Source organism: Aspergillus welwitschiae (genome assembly GCF_003344945.1).
Source record: "Aspergillus welwitschiae strain CBS 139.54b unplaced genomic scaffold BDQ94scaffold_9, whole genome shotgun sequence".
Lineage (NCBI taxonomy): Eukaryota > Fungi > Ascomycota > Eurotiomycetes > Eurotiales > Aspergillaceae > Aspergillus > Aspergillus welwitschiae.
The window spans coordinates 165,621-184,466 of record NW_020798703.1 but is presented as its reverse complement, the minus strand read 5'-3'; the positions used below and the strand labels follow the sequence as shown (position 1 = coordinate 184,466).

The window sequence follows — 18,846 nt, the reverse complement described above, 5'->3', positions numbered from 1 at the left end:
CGCCATGGCTACCCAACAGGAGTGGATGTGACGACAAATGAGATGAAATGTGATACATCTCTGACAGCTGCCTGTACATGGACAGGCTCTATGCCAGTACCCGCCCGTATCCCTTTGATGCAAGCTGTTTGGGGCGTTCTGCGCTCATATATAGAATAGATTATTACCCTGGTAAGCCGAGTTTGTGGAACTCATCTGTGAACTACTATTATCTCTTTAATTTGCTGGATTCCAATATTCTAGTATTTGCTATTTGTCTATCTACTTGAAAGAGACGACACCGGGCACGATCTCCTCCACGAGAATGGCTATCCAGCCTGATCAACCTTCGGAGACCTTTTTAGAAGGATTCAAGTACGGAACTCTGGATGCAGATAATCGCGAGATCCGACTCGTGACTCTTGAAGAAGGGTTTTGGTCGGATGAGATAAGATGCAGTCTCCGGACTCTCTCCCTTCACGACCAACCGGCATACGAAGCGCTCTCATACGTATGGGGCGATCCGAGCATCTGCAGATCCATCAGCTTGAATGGTCATACGTTTGAGGTGACCGAAAATCTCTGGTTGGCGATGCGCCGGCTGCGCAAGTCCACTGAGCCGCGGGTGTTTTGGATAGATGCCATCTGCATCAACCAAAGCAACAACGATGAGAAGTCCAGCCAGGTTTCATTCATGGGTGAGATCTACCAAGGGTCGCAGGAGACAACACTCTGGCTTGGAGAAGACCCTTGCACTGTGGAGGTGGGCTCCAAGTCTGCTGCTGGTCACCGATTAGCCGAATTGTTCGAGATCCTCCTCAGCGACAAGCACATGTCGGAACTGCCTTGCTTCATCGAGGATGGCACACGGACCGACGTGTCAGAAGACTACCTACAACACTTCGACGATCTTGCGATGTTTCTTGACAAACCATGGTGGAAGCGGATCTGGGTTATCCAGGAAATGGTCCTGCCGCCCAAAATCCGGTTTGTATATGGCTCCGAGCAATTCTCTTACGATACACTGCGAGCGGTCCTGGAAATCTTCCGTGAGCATGCTGCGCATTGTTGTAAGAACTTTCGCTTGCGTCTTCGTGGGGCTGGTTTCGACCCGTTGATGGTCATTGAAGAACGAGTTTCACCTATGGTATATGTTCGGGAACGATGGAGGAACTCGGATGAGAGAATCACTCTGCTCCAACTGAGAAGGATGTTTTCGGCGTCCCAGGCATCTGTCTCTCGAGATCTGTTCTATGCCCTTCTAGGTATCGTCAACAGTTGGGGCCTAGCGACGCCTCTTCAACCGGACTACAACATCAGCTCGAGAGACGCCATCATTAAAGCCGTTTACGCCTGTATGGTGGAATCTGGCGGCGCCTCCTTCCTGCAAGGAGAAAGAATCAGCGAGGACCGGTCGCCTGACTTCCCGTCCTGGTTACCTGATCTTCATGTCCGCTCAACTCCATCTAGACGGGTCTGGGGAGAACAGCAGCGCCTCAAGATTGCCGAGAGGTTCTCCGCCACAGCAGGGTTGAAGCAGGATACTACTCAATTTTCCCTTGCTAGCGACGGTACCCTTCGTCTGCAAGCTCTGAAAGTGGATAAAGTCATTCGTGTTGGGGATGCAACAGACCCACTCGATGAATTTGACAAGGTTCCTGATGTATTCCGGCAATGGATGGGAATGATCGGCATGGGGGTTCAGGACTGGCCCGAGAGCCCCCCGGCTAGAGGATCGCAGCAGGACAGCTTCTGGCGAACAATTTTAAACGACTCTATCGAAGTTGAGCAGGGAGCAGGATATGTCCGACCGTCCGATGGTGATTACCATCAATTGCTGGACTTGTGGAAGATGATCACTGCGAACGTCTGGCCACTACTTGTGAGTATGGCAAGATCATCAGTGGAGACGCGCAAAAGCGATAGTGAGCCCTTCGAGATGATGAATAGTTTGCTTAACCTGGCACCGTCTATTGCTTACCACGTATTGGTTTGTCTCTGGGGTAGGCGAATGATTATTACGGAAAAGGGATTTATTGGACTGGCCCCTAGGACCGTCCGGGAAGGAGACGAGGTGCATATTCTGCTTGGCTCAGAAGTTCCGTTCATTCTGCGACCAGGACACGTCAACGTCTATTCTTCTGAGGTAGACCGCTACTCCACCCCGGTTTATACAGTCATCGGGAATGGGTATCTCCACGGGGTAATGTGTGGCGAGGCCTTTGAAGGAGACGGGCAGAATGAGATCACAGTGATTGCGCTTCATTAGACTTGAACCGAGGTGGCTCACTTATGAGACGTGCTGATATAGTGCATGATTGAATCTACTGTTTGGTAAAGCGTAAGTTCCAAGAGATCGGGGTGTTTCCGCTGGCTTTTCCTTTTACGCCTTCATATCGCGATCTTTAGGCAGTACATCGAGCGCATGATCGGTTCGCTCGCACAATTATAAGTTCCCATACTTAGCAAATTCCAGTTCGCTAGAAGCCTGGTTATAACCACGCAGACATGCAGACCGGATGAATGATTCTTGTTTTCGATCCTCCTGCCCTTACTGGTTTACTGTAATGGGGCGTTGCTAGGCATGGATCCTGCTAATCACTTTTTCAGCATGATCGAGTGGCGAGTGGAGCAAAAATAGACAGCAGGCCTCCCAGTAAGACTACCTGATAGGAAGATACTGGAGATCTAGCGTTGTATTAGTGATGGATATCGCCGTCTTACAGATGAGTCGACGAAATCGTATCTGGAACGCGGGGGAGATGCGGGATAAAGTATGGAAGGTGGTTCCGCTTGATATGGCTATCAGTTGTGCCCCACAAAATAATCTCTCTATGTTCGCGGAACAAGCTGCCTTGTTCATCTGTTTCCCCGCATTTTCGTATCCAACGCCCCGTAGGCTGTTTCAACGTAAGCTATCATTCTATAGGGGCGTGTCAGGACTAGATGTCCATGTCCGCCCCAATAAATATTGGACAGTCATTTCTCAGATTCAACCATTCTGATTTCCCGTGCTTTTATATGCAAAACCTCAGCCTGCCATGAAGAAACAACTAAGCCTTGATAATAACCCGGAAGATATTCTATCAGCCGAGTCACAAGCCGGCGAGCTCTCCTTTTCCGAGCCAATCCAGGATGATGCTGTGTTCGGCGAGATTCGTGAAGGTGATACCAATTACCGTAATGTGAGATCCCTGGTGATGTGTGTCAAAGCTAGATCTACTGACATGAGCAAGGTGAGCTGTATAGGAACCGTTGCCCTTATGCTGAAAGTCCAAATCGGCCTTGGCGTCCTCACAATACCCAGCTGTTTTGATATCCTTGGGATAGTGCCCGGAATTATCGTCCTTCTTGCAATTGCAGTGACGACAACCTGGTCGAACTGGATGGTGGGCGTGCTTAAGATACGCCATCGTGATGTTTATGGAATCGGCGATGTCGGGAAGATGCTCCTTGGGCGCGTGGGATATGAGCTATTTGGCGGGGCTTACATGCTATGTGAGTGATCCTAGTCCGCATCCCAATCTGACTGCTGTCCTGACCTGTTGAAAGACTATATCTTCACTGGTGGTTCTGCCCTCTTGAGCATCTCAATCGCCTTTAACGCGCTGTCTGATCATGGAGCGTGCACTGCCATTTTTGTGGCTGTTGCTGCCATCATTGGCTTCACTTTCTCTAGTATCCAGACTCTTGCTCGTATAAGCTGGCTTGCCTGGGTAGGAGTGTCGTGCGTTATCATTGCCGGTAAGTATAGCTTCACAAGTCTAGACTTAGAATTGATCTAAACAATTTCTAGTATTCATCGTAACCATTGGTGTTGGGATCCAGGGCCATGCCCCAATGACTGCGGGCGTTATCCCGGAACCCGACTATAAACTCTTCGGCAACCCAAGCTTTGTTGAGGCCATGACTGCCGTATCCACGATAACTTTAGCCTACGCCGGGGCTCCAGCATTCTTTAACATCGTCTCCGAAATGCGTGACCCACGCCTCTTTACTAAATCCCTAGCCATATGTCAAACTATTGTCACTGTAATCTACATCGTGGTCGGGACAGTCGTATACTATTACTGCGGATCCCATGTTGCCTCACCAGCTCTTGGCTCTGCCGGACCCTTGCTCAAGAAGATTAGCTATGGCTTTGCTCTACCGGGGCTGTGTGTTTCTGTGGTCCTATTCCTTCACGTGAGTCTTAATTCCATACCTTGTCCCATATTATATACCTAACTAATCCCAACAATCGAATACAGTTGCCTTCCAAACACATCTTCATGCGCATTCTTCGAGGCTCTAGACACCTCACCGCACAGACCCCGACGCACTGGATTGCCTGGATCGGCTCCACGTTTAGTATAACTGTGATCGCGTACATCATCGCCAGCAGCATCCCCGTATTCAGCGACCTTGTATCACTTGTTGGTGCTCTTCTAGCCACGTCATTGTGTTTTCAACCCATGGGGTTTATGTGGCTATACGATAACTGGAAACCGGGTAAGCGAGAGAAGTCTATAAAGTGGTGTTTATGTGTGGCTTGGTGTGTGTTCATAATCCTGACTGGGGTGTTTTTGACGATTGGGGGCACTTATGCTTCTGTAGTGAGCATTATTCAGTCTTACCAGGAGACCGGAGGATCATCGGCCTGGTCTTGTGCCGATAATGATAACTAAGTAGCGCTTTTATGAATAGATGGCATTGATGAATTCATATTTGAGGACAATGTTTCAATGTTAGGCTACTACGTTAGATGCTCTTCCTTTGCTCCAACTTTGTTAATGCTCCGCAATAGGTGGTATACCTTGAGTGTGCCTTGGTGTTCAAATTGTATCGCATACCTTCGTAATTGCAACTCGTCTGATAAGTCAAATGCGGGATAAACAGACTATTTGGATTATACTCCAGCCTTTGGCAGTGGAGTAATGCGGGCTGGCGCAAGTCTTGCCGGATTCGAAACTCCCGCGGAGCCACTTGCCCTTTCCGCTGGACTCTGGAGGATATCAACAACCGATGATAAGATAAAGTTCAAGGTTCCACAATATGCCATGTAACTGCTGGCTTCGAGATAATAGTTGATACTGATGAGGCCATAGTCTTACTGTAAGTGCAGAATGATTAGATAAGATCGTTATTTACCAGTAATGTGTGGTTCTTGAGATCTGGTCTCCTGCAGTTCAGTCTACCATAATGGTTGTTGGGTCGTGAGACTGCATGAATTATATCAGTATGGAGGAATTGGAGCATATAATCCTTGCTAATGTTAATCCAAGCACATACGACCATAGGGTGTGGAAAACAGGGCTTCCCGTCCGCTCAGCCGTACTTAAGCCACACGCCGGGAGGTTAGTAGTTGGGTGGGTGACCACCAGCGAATCCCTTCTGTTGTATGTTTTTGTCTTTTTTTCCCTTCATTGTGTGCAAGTGTGCAATGAAATAATATATATAATATAGAACAACATATCTGCATCGTGGCTATGAAGCATGCGCCAGGCATAAATCGATAAGCCAAAAAGGTAAAGACTGACGCCGGGGCTCATATCACGTGGCTACAAAATGGCAAAGGATCACTTGGTCCCTACCTTTTATATGCGAGTCGGCTCAAAGTACGGCCCTGTCCGCTGGACAGACGCTTCGCTCAGTTGGTCGATCTTCATCACGCCCTCCAGAAGTTGTAAGGCCATTGCGAAACCTGCGTTTTGGCCAATCTCCTGAAGACGGCGGATGACCCACTTGCGGGATTTGCGTTTGGTAACGGGTGACTTCCCAACCATATAAAGGGTCCAGATGAGAGAATAACCGCCTGGCACGCTGGCGGTCGAGGTTGAATTGTAAGAGATATGTTGCCCACCTACGAGTGACACATAGCCCAGCATCTGTGGGACAGTGGCCAGCATGTCCTCCCCGAGGCTTGTCATGATTTGTATTGTCTCTTGGAACTTCGCTTCCAGGGTCATTCGCATAGTTGCAGGGAGATCGGTGGCCAAAACTTTCATTAAGATGGAGTATAAAATCTCAGAGACAATCATCCGGATGGATCGCGCATTGTTCCAGACTCGTATTGCCCAGGTAGATTGGTAGACGTCGAATCGGCCATCGTGGATGATTTCGGGGTCTGCTGTTGGCTCATGGACGGTTGTGTATGGGTCTGCGAGGCTGATAATTTCAAAGACGCGCCGAAACTCTTCCTGGAGAATGATCGCTTCTTCCAGTTTTTCCGACCACGAGATTTTCGATTTATTTTGTGTGACGCTGTAGAGGAGGTTTACACACTTGGTGGCTGATACTCCGAGGAGCCAGAACGGACTATAGGCATCGGCGTGCTTAGCCGCCTCTCCCTGCAGCGCAAGCAAGTCCTCTGGGAACGGCTGATTACCGTGCAGACAAGTGATCACCGTATCTGCGCGTACTTGATTGAACATGAGTGTTGCGGCTGTACTGGTAAATTGGCTCTTGCCACGGAGGACCACTAGCGTGGCAGCTCCTCGGACATGTCGTACCCACGACTGGAAATTGGTGACGTGCTCAAACACCCCTAACGAAATCACTGACATCAGGGTGCTGTCTTTGACCGAATCAACAGGTGATGCCAATGCCGTGTTGACATTCGCTATTGCCTCGGAGTATTTGATGCGTGCGTGGCGAGCCAGCTCGGGCTGTTGGTTGGAATTGGCCAGTGCTACTAGGCCCACCGCCGCCATGCTGGTCACCAGTGTATAATGCTCCGACTCTGCATTGTAAACCGCGGGGATATAGTTGAAAAATCCGCGCGAAGGAGTCTGGTTGTTAATGACAAAGTTGTGAAGGAAATAGTTGACACTAATCTCGTCCAGGCTGGGCCCTAAGCCAGGGGTCGGTGGGGAGGGGGTGCGGCTTGAGGTCGTCGAGCCACTGCGTTTTGCTCGTTTCTCTTTAGATCGCTTGATGGTCTTGTCCGTTTGGTCGCGAAAAACGAGTTCCCATTCATCGCGATAGCCCGGACATTTTTCTCGCATGCGGATGCATTGTCCACAGTGGGGTATCTGCTGGTCGCACTGAACCGAGATCGGCCCCTGTCAGCATTTGGCCGCGAAAGAGGAAAAACAAAAGCAGCAAGAACAGGAACACCCACGCGTCGCTTCACAGCCCGGCAGTTTCCACAATTGCGGGAGGCTCTTGGGCGAGGCACTTTTCCCGATGCCATCTTCTCGGTATCTGCGCCGTAAGAATATGTCGATAGGGGATAAGAGGGGGAATACCGAGGATTGTGATGAAGTTAAAGAACCTCCTCCCCGGGCGGAGGCTGACTAACTCAACGCGGGCAAAGGAGGCTTAAAGTCGGTTAAGCAGTTTTCGTTGAGGAGCTTAGCCCTTGAACAAGCTCAGCTGTCCTCCTCCAGCCGGCCTTGTCTCGCCCCGCGCTGTGTAACTATGCCTTGCCACGTGCACTACTACTCTTTGGGCAATCCTGAGGACAAACTGGCGACCCACGAAGCAGAGACTCAGCCTCCGATACCCAAACCGCCCCCACTTACTAGATTTTGATGACGGCATCTTGTTGTGGGCTTTGGAAGGAAAAGGCAGACGATCGTCACTGGGTTCACCGCATTGCAAGCCGCCAGTGGCGCCTTAGCGGCTTAAAGAAGGGGAGGAGCGGGGAGACCCACGGCCAGTGATGGCGCTTGATTCTTAGCTGGGGCACAGCCATGGCTCCGGACTGAACTTTCTGCTTGTTGTGAACCGAGTTTCAGCTGGAATTCCACTCGACTTTATCTTCCTTCCCGTTTGCGCTAGTCCTTATCCGGTAGTGTAGATGCTCAACCAACCAGGGTAACAGCTTCGTCAACTCTGAAGTATAACGATTAATTTCTTCAACAAGGCTGTGTTCCTTTAGGTCGTGACGCTCCACAGCATACTTAGAGATATAAAGGGAGACAGAAACCATGTCCTTTAGATTGTAGACAGAACTCACTTCCCTATCTACTCTTCTCTTCTTGTCACTTCATCTCTAGCAGCACCACCCTTCTTCATCATCTACCACAACAACTCCAGCAACCATGGGCACCGTGACTTACCGTGATGGCATTGCTATCTTGCAACTTGTTGTCTTTCCCTTTATCTTCGGTGCTGCAATCTTCATATGGAACCGGGCTGGCTGGAGGGTTGGGAGCAGAATCTGGCGATACCCTGCTACGCTTTCTCTCATTCGAATCGCGGGCAGTATCGCATCGCTGTTGTCAATCGATCATGATTCCAAGAACGTCGAGATTGCCATCGCAGTATGCGAGTTGATTGGTCTCGCACCTCTATTGTTGACCTATGTCGGAGTTCGCAGACAAATGTGAGTCCCCTCAGATAAGCCGCAGAGATACACAGGAAGCTAACACTCCTACTAGTGATATCAATCAAGTAGTGCCCGTCAAATGGCTCAACATTGTGACTATAGTTGGTCTCATCGGTCTCATCATCGGTATTGCGGGAGTCAGTACCGCGAGTGACAACGGAGGCAGCTACCAGCCAACCAACACCGTCAAAGCATCCATGGCAATTTTTATCGCTCTTTTTGTGATTTATCATCTGCTCGCCGCTTTTATGTACCTCCAGATGGGTCATCTGAAGGCCTTCCAAAAGAAGTTGTTCCTCTCCATCATCTTCTCCACTCCTTTCATCTTGGTCCGCGTCGTCTACGCAGCGATCGGCGACTTCACCACCATTGAGCGGTTCTCCATCATCAGCACTAATGGAAGCCCCACCATCTACCTGGTCATGGATGTGCTGGAGGAAATTGTTGCCATGGCTATCACCATGTTTTTGGGCATGTCGGCTGTGCTTGAGTCTGACTTTGTGCGCCTGACCCCGGCCCAGTTGGACTCTGAGCCGAAGCCTGAGGTCGCGTAACATGATGAGATCTGCAGTTAGTGGGAGGATTCCTTTGTGTTTCGAGCTTGAGTACGCAAATTTGCATTTTATTTGCTTATTTTATGGTTTATGCTGCAGCGTGAAAGTGATACCTGTTGTGTTATTTGTTTATATGCTCGGAGAGGACACCCCGGTAATTCTACAATAATCTGAGACGAAAACATATATAATTACTGTTTAGCTATATGATAATGTCATACCAATATTTCCCTCACTCTTCCTCTGGTGCTATGAAGTCAGTGATAGGGTTGTCACCAACAATCACCTATGAACCAATGAGGTGGACTCTCACTGCTCATGAGGGCCGTGCTCAGTGTTATCCGAGCAGGCCAATCAATGTTAAGAATCATGCATGAACGACGTGTCTAGGTTGTTCTAATCATTCTAAGGCTGAATCGGGTCTGACCATTCGCTCTGCCATCCGTGCGCAGTTTCAGTATCATGCTTACTTTTTGCGGCAGGCCAGTAGTTACTTCCGCATCGGGTTACGGCCGCAGGCATTTATTACGTAGGAGGCAGAATAGAACATAACTACTCCGTAGATTTCTTTTCTTTCTTTTCTTTCTTTTCTTTTCTTTTCTTTTCTTTTTTTTTTTTTTTTTTTCACGCGGTCCCCGTAAACATAACAGGCGACATCCTCCCCAGATTAAAGCATGGGAAAACGTGGATGTTTGGCCCCCACTTCAGGCAATTTTGGCCCTGCCTTTTGCAATGATAAGATAGACCAATTGAGAATCCGCCATTTCACGCACTCTACTCCTTCATCCTCCGATTTGTTCAACTACACGTCCGGGCGTTAGATGTATGTGACACCATGCGCACTGTTGACATTTCACGATAATTTGACTGACTGGCATGTATAGCTACAATGAGCGCGAACGGCTAGAAGAGAGAAGCGACTTTAACATCTCAGAGCTCAAGCGCCTAGCAGCTTCGTCGATTGGCCAGAAACAGGAAGATGTGGCCCGCTTTACAAAGCTTGCCGAAGGAGGCTTCAATATGACCTTAGTCACCATGCGGGACAATTTTTCAATTTGTAGCCCGCATCCCATAGTTATCCAGCAATTCAGCCACGGCCACTAGTCTAATCGTCGCAAGCGAAGTGGCTACTAAGGAGGATCTCCGTTCGCATGGAATACCCGTTCCGGAGATTTATGGCTACTCTGCTAGTGCTGACAATCCCGCGGGAATGGAGTAAGTTTTCATGGAGCTTGTTAAGGGGCGGAGCATGGGCGACACATGGTTCGATCTGTCCTCGGAACAGAGAACAAAATCACCACTGAAATAGTGGAGCTTCAGTCATTCACGACTATTTACACTGCGGTTTCTAGCAAGTGGGAGCCCACTGTTTCTCTGACCTGCCTGATAGAAATAAGTTTGTTATTACAGACTCTTTGCCGACCAACAAAGGGCGCTTCTGCATTGGCCCTGACACGTCGCTTGGTCTATGGTACGGAAGAAGAGTTAATTTAAAGGTGAAGCGTGGACCATGTGAGTATTGCTGCCACGAATATTCGGGATTAATCCGGGATCAGTAGCTAATGTTTCACAAACCAGACTGCTTATCCGCTCTTAGTGCGGACGCTAAGAAAGAGATCGCATACATTTCCCAATTCGGAAAATCCCTGCAACCCTTCCAGCGTCTTCGGGGAGAGACCTACGACTACAAGCTGCAATCCCATCTTGACTACATCACAAGTCTCAAATAGTATCTCCAGATCATGCCCAGTATCATTCCTCAAAACCCAAGCACTTATCGACCAGTACTACGACATCCCGATCTTCAACCGAACAATAGCCTTCTTTTCGATGACTACTGTAGGAGAGAATTGGTTCTTCGATGATTTATATGAAAATGATTACATGTGAAAAGCCGCAATGTATTATACAGTCAATCTTTAGCGTTGCCCTTCTTTTTCTGCAGACATCTTGATCTGCAACCACAACTATAACACCTAACCATAACATCACTTCCCATTTACACCTCCACTTCCGGACTGAAAAAACCTCAAAATGGCATCAAACCCGTCCGGCGCCTTAATCCAATGTTCATCCCCTTCCGCCCCAACATACTCCATCCACTCGACCTCCATCCCCGCCCGCTTCATAATCCCAACTACCTGCCTCCCCAACTGCACCGAAACCATCGGATCATCCGTCCCATGGCCCAAAAGCAGCGGCGTGTGCAAAACCCTCATATCCTCACCCACTGAAACACCCACAACCGAAGAACAAAACTCAACCATGCGTCTCCCCCCATCCAGACCCCTATTCTCAAACCTCTCCGCAAATGGCAACCAACCACAAAATCCCAGAACTCCCCCCAATCTGCCCGTTACTCTGCAACTCGCGCAAAACCAACTCCATAATGCAGTTGCCATACCTTGACTAATTCCTCCTAGATACACATGCGTAGTTCTACCACCAAGAAGTTCGATTTCCCTTTCCAGGATACTAAGGATATAAGTGACAGATTCCTGCAAGCCGGGAATTTGAGATTCCTGGCGCTCAGTGATATCATCTAAAGAATGGGCATCGAACCAGGCACATAGCTCTTCCTGGAAGCGATCATTCCAGCGGTCTTTGGCGGTGGGAAATACCCAGCGCCAGGTTGGGAGTTGTGAGGGCAGATTTTGGCCCGACGATGTCGAGGAGGAGAAGAGTTCCTCGGCGAATTCGGGGCCGTTGCTGCCGCGGCCGTGGAGGAGAATGGCTGTGTGGGTGTGGGGGCCTTGGGGGAGGTGGATATGTGGTTCTGGAAAGATTGTATTCATGACGTGGACTTTTAGATGAAGCTAGGTGTGAAGTTGTTATTGACGGGAGTTGGATGATGTGGTGTGGAAGAGATGAATAAAAGGGCGCGCGGGGTTGGGCGGGAAGAAGTCATTCCTTCTCACATCCACTAGTTAAATGTTCCGTAGATTGAATTCAGACCTACGATTGACCTGTAGCAAAAAAGCTCACAACGACTTTATGGTCCAGCCTTGTGATATGCACTCTGTCCGTGCAATGACTCGGCGAACTGCCAGAATCATGCCTTCACAGGACCGAGAAGTGTGATGGTGGTCAGAGTTGTTTGGGCTTTGGGGGGTTTAAAGTGAATGGAATACTTCAAACAAATGTTATCATATCTAATTATATCTTTTTGTAATTCACACTGAGATCCGTGTTAAATTAAATTAAATTCAAATCCAATTCAATCCATTTCCTATTCTCCAACCCAATTCAGCCTGCCAGATGGATCAACATCTTCCCCATGTTCCCCCATTTGAACAGCAAAAACTCTACTGTCTCTCTATTATTTTTATGCAAAAACGTCTCCGTTAGTCAAAAGCATCCTACTGAGCAAGACTGGTGGTATATTCAACTGACACTTCCTCTTAGTACAAGCACGATGAGTAGTCACGTAACAGTCGTGGTTTATGAGTCTAGAATCGATGAGCCTTGCCACTGGGCCATGTGGATAAAAAATGAAAACAAAGATTCTGTTATCTTGCAGGTTGGACTCAACAAGGGCAGCTACTACGTAGAGGAGCCCATCCGCACAGATCCTCTGCGATCAAAACGGATCAAGAACGCAGTGTACTGCGGGACCATCCCTTCAGCCGAACACAACCAGGCTCTTTTGATAATCCAGAATTATCCTGTGGATAATGAGACTGTTACCTGGAACTGCCAGGCATGGGTTATGGAAGCCTTAGAGAGGTTTAAGCAGATGGGGATACTGCAGGTTGCTCCAGGCTCGAAAGCAACTTTAGAATCGATTCGCCAGAGATGGAAATGATTGAATCTCATTGAATCATCAGCTTCGTTGGAGCTAGAAGCACTGCTGTGTCGGCTTTGTATTATTTACTAGTTATTTTAATTTTCTCTATTGTTTTCATATTTGATTTTTTTTTTCTTCTCTCTCTAATCTCTACTGTTGAGACAGAAATTCAAGCAAAGGATCAATTGTAGACAAAAGCCTTTATTTACCCACTACGGCCAGGTCATACCATCAGTCCGTTACAGCGTGATGATATCATTATCAGTCTTTTGATTGCTATCGCCAGGTCATCGACACCAACCATCTAACATCAGGTCGACTGCATGCTCTCTAGGCCAGGTCCCGATAATCGGCGGCAAGTACTTCCACCAATCGTCAAACTCACCCCCGCCAAAGGGCGTGTTCAATGCTTTCAGGTATTCCCAGTATTCCGGATACCAACCACACATTTCCCAATCTATAATCCCTGTAATCGTCACCTGCTCCGACAGTAGGTCATCTGTACCAGTCAAGGCTGTGGATCCCTGTAGACATAGTCCATCGACTTCATTGGTGTCAGGTGAGCATGGGGTAAGAGTTACCATGATGTTTCGAGGATGAAGGTCTGCATGAATCATCATCAGTCTGTGATCAGTTGCCATATATGCTCGGAGCATCGCAAGATGGCCCGTTTCAGTACGTCAAGGGTTGAAAGATAGGAAGCAATTGAACTCCCTTTCATTGCTGATCGGCGCGTCTGCCACACGGGTTTCCCTTCTGGTATCTTTACACCGGCGAGGTGTGCCCCCACCATATACCGCACCAGGTTCGTCGGATGGCGAAAAAGGGAGTGATCTTAAATCAGAGAATATGACATTAAGCTTGTCTTGCACAGACGCTTTCTGGTGGGGGTTTAACGTCTTCCAGATTGAATCCAGCGGTACTCCTGGTACACGGGACATAAAGATGAATTTCCACGGGGTGCCTGATTGCTGCAGCACACCATGGATTTCCGGTATAGGGATACGCAGGGTTTGATGTTTTATTTCTTCCACCATTACTAGATGATTCACATCGATGTAATTGCCGAGTTTCAGGGCCAGGTTCCGGGTGAGGCCGAGTACTGCGGGGGATCCCCATTGCCATAGTATGTCACTGCGTAAAATAAGATCATTGAGACCTCTAATCGCGCTCGAGATTTCGGAAGAGTCGCAATCGCAAGATGACACTGACTGGACTGCCTGAGTAACAGCCATACTCAATGGACGTATGATGACAACATCCGAGGGAATTAGAAATTCCTCTCTTACATCCGGTGCAGTATCAGTCGTGGTGTCAGTACTCTTCGTTGAGGTAGACTCCATAGCTGAGTCAACGAAAATTTGACGTAGAGGGGGATAAGTTTTGAGCTTGAACTGTAGCAACTCCGTCAAATCCGTAGAGGGGTTATTGTTGACCTTCACAGTGAAATCGTGTAGAAGAAGCTTATTGACCTTAGCTGCAGCAGAAGCTGCAGCACCAGACAGCTTTTTGGAAGGGGTATCTCGCACGAACGTCTGGCCGACCATGATGATTGAAGCTTCAATGGATGATTCTGGGAAGTATAAGTCAGGGTCCGGACTGTGGGACGAGAGGATAGATATACTTGTCGTGAGGGGGAACACTCGGAATGCACTTTCCCTAACAAAAGTGATCACATCCAGTATTCACTGTGAGCTCAGGCTAGTGTTGCTTTTGCAGGAGTAGTAGTAGTGACTGCCATGAGTTCCAACATCAAGTGAATGCATTTGAAAAGTGCACTACATTAACCTAGTCTACGGAAGAATAAGTACATACGACCACAGGGTGTGGAAAACAGGGCTTCCCGTCCGCTCAGCCGTACTTAAGCCACACGCCGGGAGGTTAGTAGTTGGGTGGGTGACCACCAGCGAATCCCTTCTGTTGTATGTTTTTTTATGCCTTTCTTTGTCCTCCATTTTTTATTTTCTTTTATAATTGTTAAATTAGGGACTCTTGCTACTTTGTCTTCACCACCTCTTGGTGCCAGTACTTCTAAGAAGGCTCCTATCCAGACCGTGTGACTGTGACTCAGTTGGGTGGGCGTAAGGCGAATGTGACTATTCCCGCAGATGCCATGCCTGGCCAGAATATCTCCATCATTTTTTTGGCTACTCATGATGGGGGTTGCCCATTAACTCGCTATAGCCCCATTTTCTGGTCAAGTTACATAGTTCAACTTCCAAGTTCGCTTAAACACAGTTTAGCCAAAGAGACTATGTTTTTGTCTGAAGGATGACTAGATGTGTCAAATAGAAATGATATGCTTGTTATCGTGGTTTTCCCCCCTTTGCTTTTCCAATGACAAAACCTGATGAAACTGTATGAATTCGTGCTAATCCCTCGTTTGAATTGTCTGATGTACAAGCAAGGCACATCAAACCATATATACGCAAAGGAAGCAAAATACTCTAAATTCCGTTGAACTCCGAAATCAAACTCCGAGATTCATCAAGCAGGCATATTGCTTTTTCTGCCCCCAGTAGTATACACAAACGAATTTTTATGCCACCTGTCACTGGCAAAATCTTCCACTGTCATTCGATTTGACAGGGCCTTGCATCCTTTGACTGCACCAATAGCATTTAAAGATGTATATATTCTAGCAAGGGGGTATTGAAAAGATACAGCCTTTCTATGGCAATTTGGTAGACGGAGGGAAAAGACGGTGAGATTTTAAGGGTGAAATGTTCCAGTTGAACAAACTTTGAACCTAGTGCGTCCGGCCCACAAAACATCTCATAAGTGGATACAGCACTCGGCTAGATCGACCACTAGTACTAATCAGCCAATACCAGCATTCTGAGGAACTGTCAGCAGATCGATAGTTCGTCTTCAGCTGAGGTGGACACGATAGTAGAGGGTGTGATTTCCTGATGGCTGATAGGTCCGTTGCAGTGTGGCTGAGGATCTTCGCGAAATCGACTTACTAGCGATACTTTTCAGGTTGAGTGCTTGGTCCAGAAGGACTGTCCAACAAATGGGTTAATAAAGGCCTTACATCCTGGATGTGAGTCTTCATGGTTTGAAACTCATCGCATCAATTCAAGATGGAACAACATGATGATACTAGATCTCCTACCCTGGACACCCCCCCAAGGTTTGAACCCTTCAACTTGAGTGCATTGGACCATATTGTCCCTCCACTCCACCTGTTCGCATACCTTACCTTCAAGCTCGACTCTCCCTCGGATGCCATCGCCGTTCTCCAAAATGGCATCTCGCGCCTATTACACGCCCTTCCCTTCCTAAGCGGGAACATAGTGACCATAGAAGAGCTTAACGGCAAGAAGAACTCGATGCAAATCACACCGGCAGATGCATCAACAATGCACCAGTCACCCATGCTTAAGGTCGCGCTTCATGCCGCTGAAACCTCCGCCGTGGAGCGCGATGATGTGCAACATGCTGATTTCGTCCCAATTCCTATCCACCAACCCACCACCGATCCAAGCCCTGTATTACGATTCCAAGCCAATATGATGACAGATGGTCTAGTGCTATGCGTGACTTTCGACCATCGGATGACAGATGGACTGGGGGTGCTCGCTATTCTAGACTCTCTGGCTGCGTGCTGTCGAGGCGACTCGGCACTCACAGATATGGCTGCGCAGCTTCAAAAAAAGCAGCAGCTTGCATCGATAAGGAGCTTGACTCCATACAATATCCAGGATAAATTTCAAGCTGAACCAAAGATTCCATTTAGCCCAGTTAGTCGGAGATTCGCCCTGTCTCCAGAAAAGATCAGCATGCTCAAGAAAAAGTGCAACTCTATGATCTCCACGAGTTCTGGTCAAACATCTAATCCGAACTTGACAAATGTGGATATTCTCACCGCGCTTATTTGGATCTCCATCACCAGAGCGAAGCAAGCATCATCGTCAAGTACACCCAAAGGCACCATTTCCACATTATCTAGTGCTGTCGAGCTTCGCTCTATCCTTCACCCCAAGCTAGGCACCTATATAGGAAACGCCCTGATGGCCGCTAAATCCGTACTGTCTACTCACTCCACTTCATGCAAAAGCCCAGACCCGATCGCCGACATCCCACTCATCCACGAAGTCGCCTTACAAATCAGAAACGAGATCCGAAGCATCACCGCTGAGCAAGCCACCTGCTACGTCTCCCACATCAACACTCTGGACGATTGGAGCTCGTTCCAGGCTCAATGGCCCGACCTAGTCGTGAGCAGTATCCGCCATTTCGATCTATATGGATTGAATTTTGGCTCTATGTTGGGCCCAGTGGCGAATTTGGATATGCCTGATCCGAGAATCAGTGGGGTGTGTTGGGTTATGCCTGCTAGGCCGGGCTCTGGTGGAGCTAGGAATACGCCATTGTGGGAGTTGAGAGTTGTGTTGGAGGAGCCTGTTATGGAGTGCTTGAAGAGAGAGCCGCTGTTTTGTTGGGCATCTGATATTGGTCGGACAATTGGTGCGTCGAAGCTCTAATGGTTATAGTTCAGGCTTCGTACAGATATATAGCGCTTGGTTATATTGGATACCAGAGCAGGCGAAGGAGCACCAGAATCGAGTCTCTCTTCCCATAATAAATATCCGTTGCAATCTATCTATTAGGATCTCTTGTGTAAATATCATTTATATGTAGCTACATTCCAGATGGCCGGGGGGTGTATTTGTAATCACCTTGGATGACACTCCTACAGACATCTGAAAAAGGATTTCCTCTGATTCATGTTAGTATAAAACATAGTGAGTTTGATATGTTTACCTTTAGAACAAGAAGCTGCGAATCTTTCTTTTCCATTTCGTCTCTCTACTAAAAAGGAAAAAAAATAAAATAAAATAAAATAAAAGTAAAGGTATACTCTTGTCATACGGCGAGAGACTTCCTTGTTAAGTATAAGCAGCTGACAAATCTAGACACTGATCCCAGGAGACATCGGCTCGGTGTATGGCGGCGGAGGATCCGCAGTTTTCATAAACAGCTCATATCTGATCTGGCGAAGATCTTGCTGTGCGGTCTCAAAAGCCATCCGCGCTTCTTCCACTTGAGCCTGCATGTCATCTTCACGAGACTTTGCCTGCCTAACCTGGACTGCCAAAACCTCCTCTGCACGCTTCACCTCGAGAACAGACTGCTGCATCATGTCCAGGAAACTGGTGTGAAACAAAAAGGTACCAAAGACTAGCTCCCCAACCCAGTCATGCTGAACAAGGTTCATGGCCGGCAGTGTCTGTACTCTGGGGTCCAGCCGTCTGGCCTGCGCGACTAGCATCTGCGTCTGGGTAACCTTTTGTTGAGCCCGGGACAGACAGTCCTGCTGCCGCCAATCGGCTAGGGTGCTTCCAAACGTCCATAGGTCCCTCTCACAGTACCGCAGCGTCTCCGCCAAATTTAGCAACACCTCCCGGAGCGTCAGCTGCGCTCGCGCGAGACACTGTGTCGCCTGCCGAAGATCACTCCATTGTTCCCGCCGTTGTCCATACTCCCGCCGCGCCTCCTTCGTTGTCTCCTCCTGTGCATCCTCCTCGGGGAACTCCTCCGTCCGTCCCTCAAAGATCCGCTTGTAGATGGTGTCCAGCTCCGCATGCAGTCGCTCCCTTGTGGTGCATGCACGCTGGAGCTCCTTCTCGTGGGCGACCGCGTCCGCGACTTGCGCCTCCAACATCTCCCGCTGCGCCTGCGCACGGTTCTCCTTGGCCAGGGCGTCGTAGTAATCGCGCATCTCCTGGTCGGCCTTGGCCTCGAACTCTTCTCGCTTACCCCTCGCTCGATAAAGTAGGCGGCGTACTGTGCTATCGCGATACTTTTCGTGCAGCTCGCGGTTCCCTTTAGTAATCTTGTGCAGCTGCGCCAACTGCCTGTTGGTATTGGTCAGCTCGCTCCGAAGCTCGGCCAGGTAGCTTTCTTGCGACTGGAGGGTCTCAGGGCTGCTCTCTACGGCGGCGAGCTCGGCCTGGATCTGGTCGTGGCGCTCCTTGCTGGTTGCGATATTGCTGTAGATTGACATGTTTGGGCGAGGTTATGGGTGGGGGATATTGCTATGTTACGGATCTGTATGCTTCACATAATATAGCTGTTGCTAGTGCAGATAATGCTGCTCTAAAAGGAAGGGTGTGATGACTAGTATTTTAGTTGTGGTTCAAGAATGAATCCGGGGAGGCACTCCTTGTTACATGATCTCATTCTAAATAAAGGGTTTGCCACGC

At 48.5% G+C, this 18,846-nt stretch overlaps 8 protein-coding genes across 8 annotated transcripts; 4 read left to right on the top strand and 4 right to left on the bottom strand.

Moving 5' to 3' along the window:
• Positions 1-304: 304 nt before the first annotated feature.
• Positions 305-2,248, top strand: BDQ94DRAFT_158238 (heterokaryon incompatibility protein-domain-containing protein; the record flags this gene model as incomplete). The annotated part of the gene is made up of 2 exons (XM_026768919.1): positions 305-490; positions 548-2,248. The coding sequence occupies 2 exons, from the start codon at positions 305-307 to the stop codon at positions 2,246-2,248; spliced, it is 1,887 nt and encodes a 628-aa protein (XP_026628422.1).
• A 772-nt stretch (positions 2,249-3,020) lies between these two features.
• Positions 3,021-4,646, top strand: BDQ94DRAFT_158237 (transmembrane amino acid transporter protein-domain-containing protein; the record flags this gene model as incomplete). The annotated part of the gene is made up of 4 exons (XM_026768918.1): positions 3,021-3,477; positions 3,532-3,723; positions 3,776-4,164; positions 4,230-4,646. 4 exons carry the CDS (start codon positions 3,021-3,023, stop codon positions 4,644-4,646), a joined length of 1,455 nt encoding a protein of 484 aa, XP_026628421.1.
• A 909-nt stretch (positions 4,647-5,555) lies between these two features.
• BDQ94DRAFT_158236 (Zn(II)2Cys6 transcription factor) lies at positions 5,556-7,153 on the bottom strand (the record flags this gene model as incomplete). The annotated part of the gene is made up of 2 exons (XM_026768917.1): positions 5,556-7,004; positions 7,082-7,153. 2 exons carry the CDS (start codon positions 7,151-7,153, stop codon positions 5,556-5,558), a joined length of 1,521 nt encoding a protein of 506 aa, XP_026628420.1.
• An 853-nt stretch (positions 7,154-8,006) lies between these two features.
• BDQ94DRAFT_168417 (uncharacterized protein) lies at positions 8,007-8,847 on the top strand (the record flags this gene model as incomplete). Its single annotated transcript, XM_026771056.1, has 2 exons — positions 8,007-8,290; positions 8,346-8,847. 2 exons carry the CDS (start codon positions 8,007-8,009, stop codon positions 8,845-8,847), a joined length of 786 nt encoding a protein of 261 aa, XP_026628419.1.
• A 1,988-nt stretch (positions 8,848-10,835) lies between these two features.
• BDQ94DRAFT_168416 (uncharacterized protein) lies at positions 10,836-11,642 on the bottom strand (the record flags this gene model as incomplete). Its single annotated transcript, XM_026771055.1, has 1 exon — positions 10,836-11,642. One exon carries the CDS (start codon positions 11,640-11,642, stop codon positions 10,836-10,838), a length of 807 nt encoding a protein of 268 aa, XP_026628418.1.
• A 1,279-nt stretch (positions 11,643-12,921) lies between these two features.
• Positions 12,922-14,181, bottom strand: BDQ94DRAFT_158235 (uncharacterized protein; the record flags this gene model as incomplete). The annotated part of the gene is made up of 2 exons (XM_026768916.1): positions 12,922-13,258; positions 13,346-14,181. The coding sequence occupies 2 exons, from the start codon at positions 14,179-14,181 to the stop codon at positions 12,922-12,924; spliced, it is 1,173 nt and encodes a 390-aa protein (XP_026628417.1).
• A 1,539-nt stretch (positions 14,182-15,720) lies between these two features.
• Positions 15,721-17,124, top strand: BDQ94DRAFT_168414 (transferase; the record flags this gene model as incomplete). The annotated part of the gene is made up of 1 exon (XM_026771054.1): positions 15,721-17,124. One exon carries the CDS (start codon positions 15,721-15,723, stop codon positions 17,122-17,124), a length of 1,404 nt encoding a protein of 467 aa, XP_026628416.1.
• A 388-nt stretch (positions 17,125-17,512) lies between these two features.
• Positions 17,513-18,772, bottom strand: BDQ94DRAFT_139591 (uncharacterized protein). The gene has a single exon (XM_026765457.1). The coding sequence runs from the start codon at positions 18,645-18,647 to the stop codon at positions 17,553-17,555; it is 1,095 nt and encodes a 364-aa protein (XP_026628415.1). The 5' UTR covers positions 18,648-18,772; the 3' UTR covers positions 17,513-17,552.
• Positions 18,773-18,846: the final 74 nt, after the last annotated feature.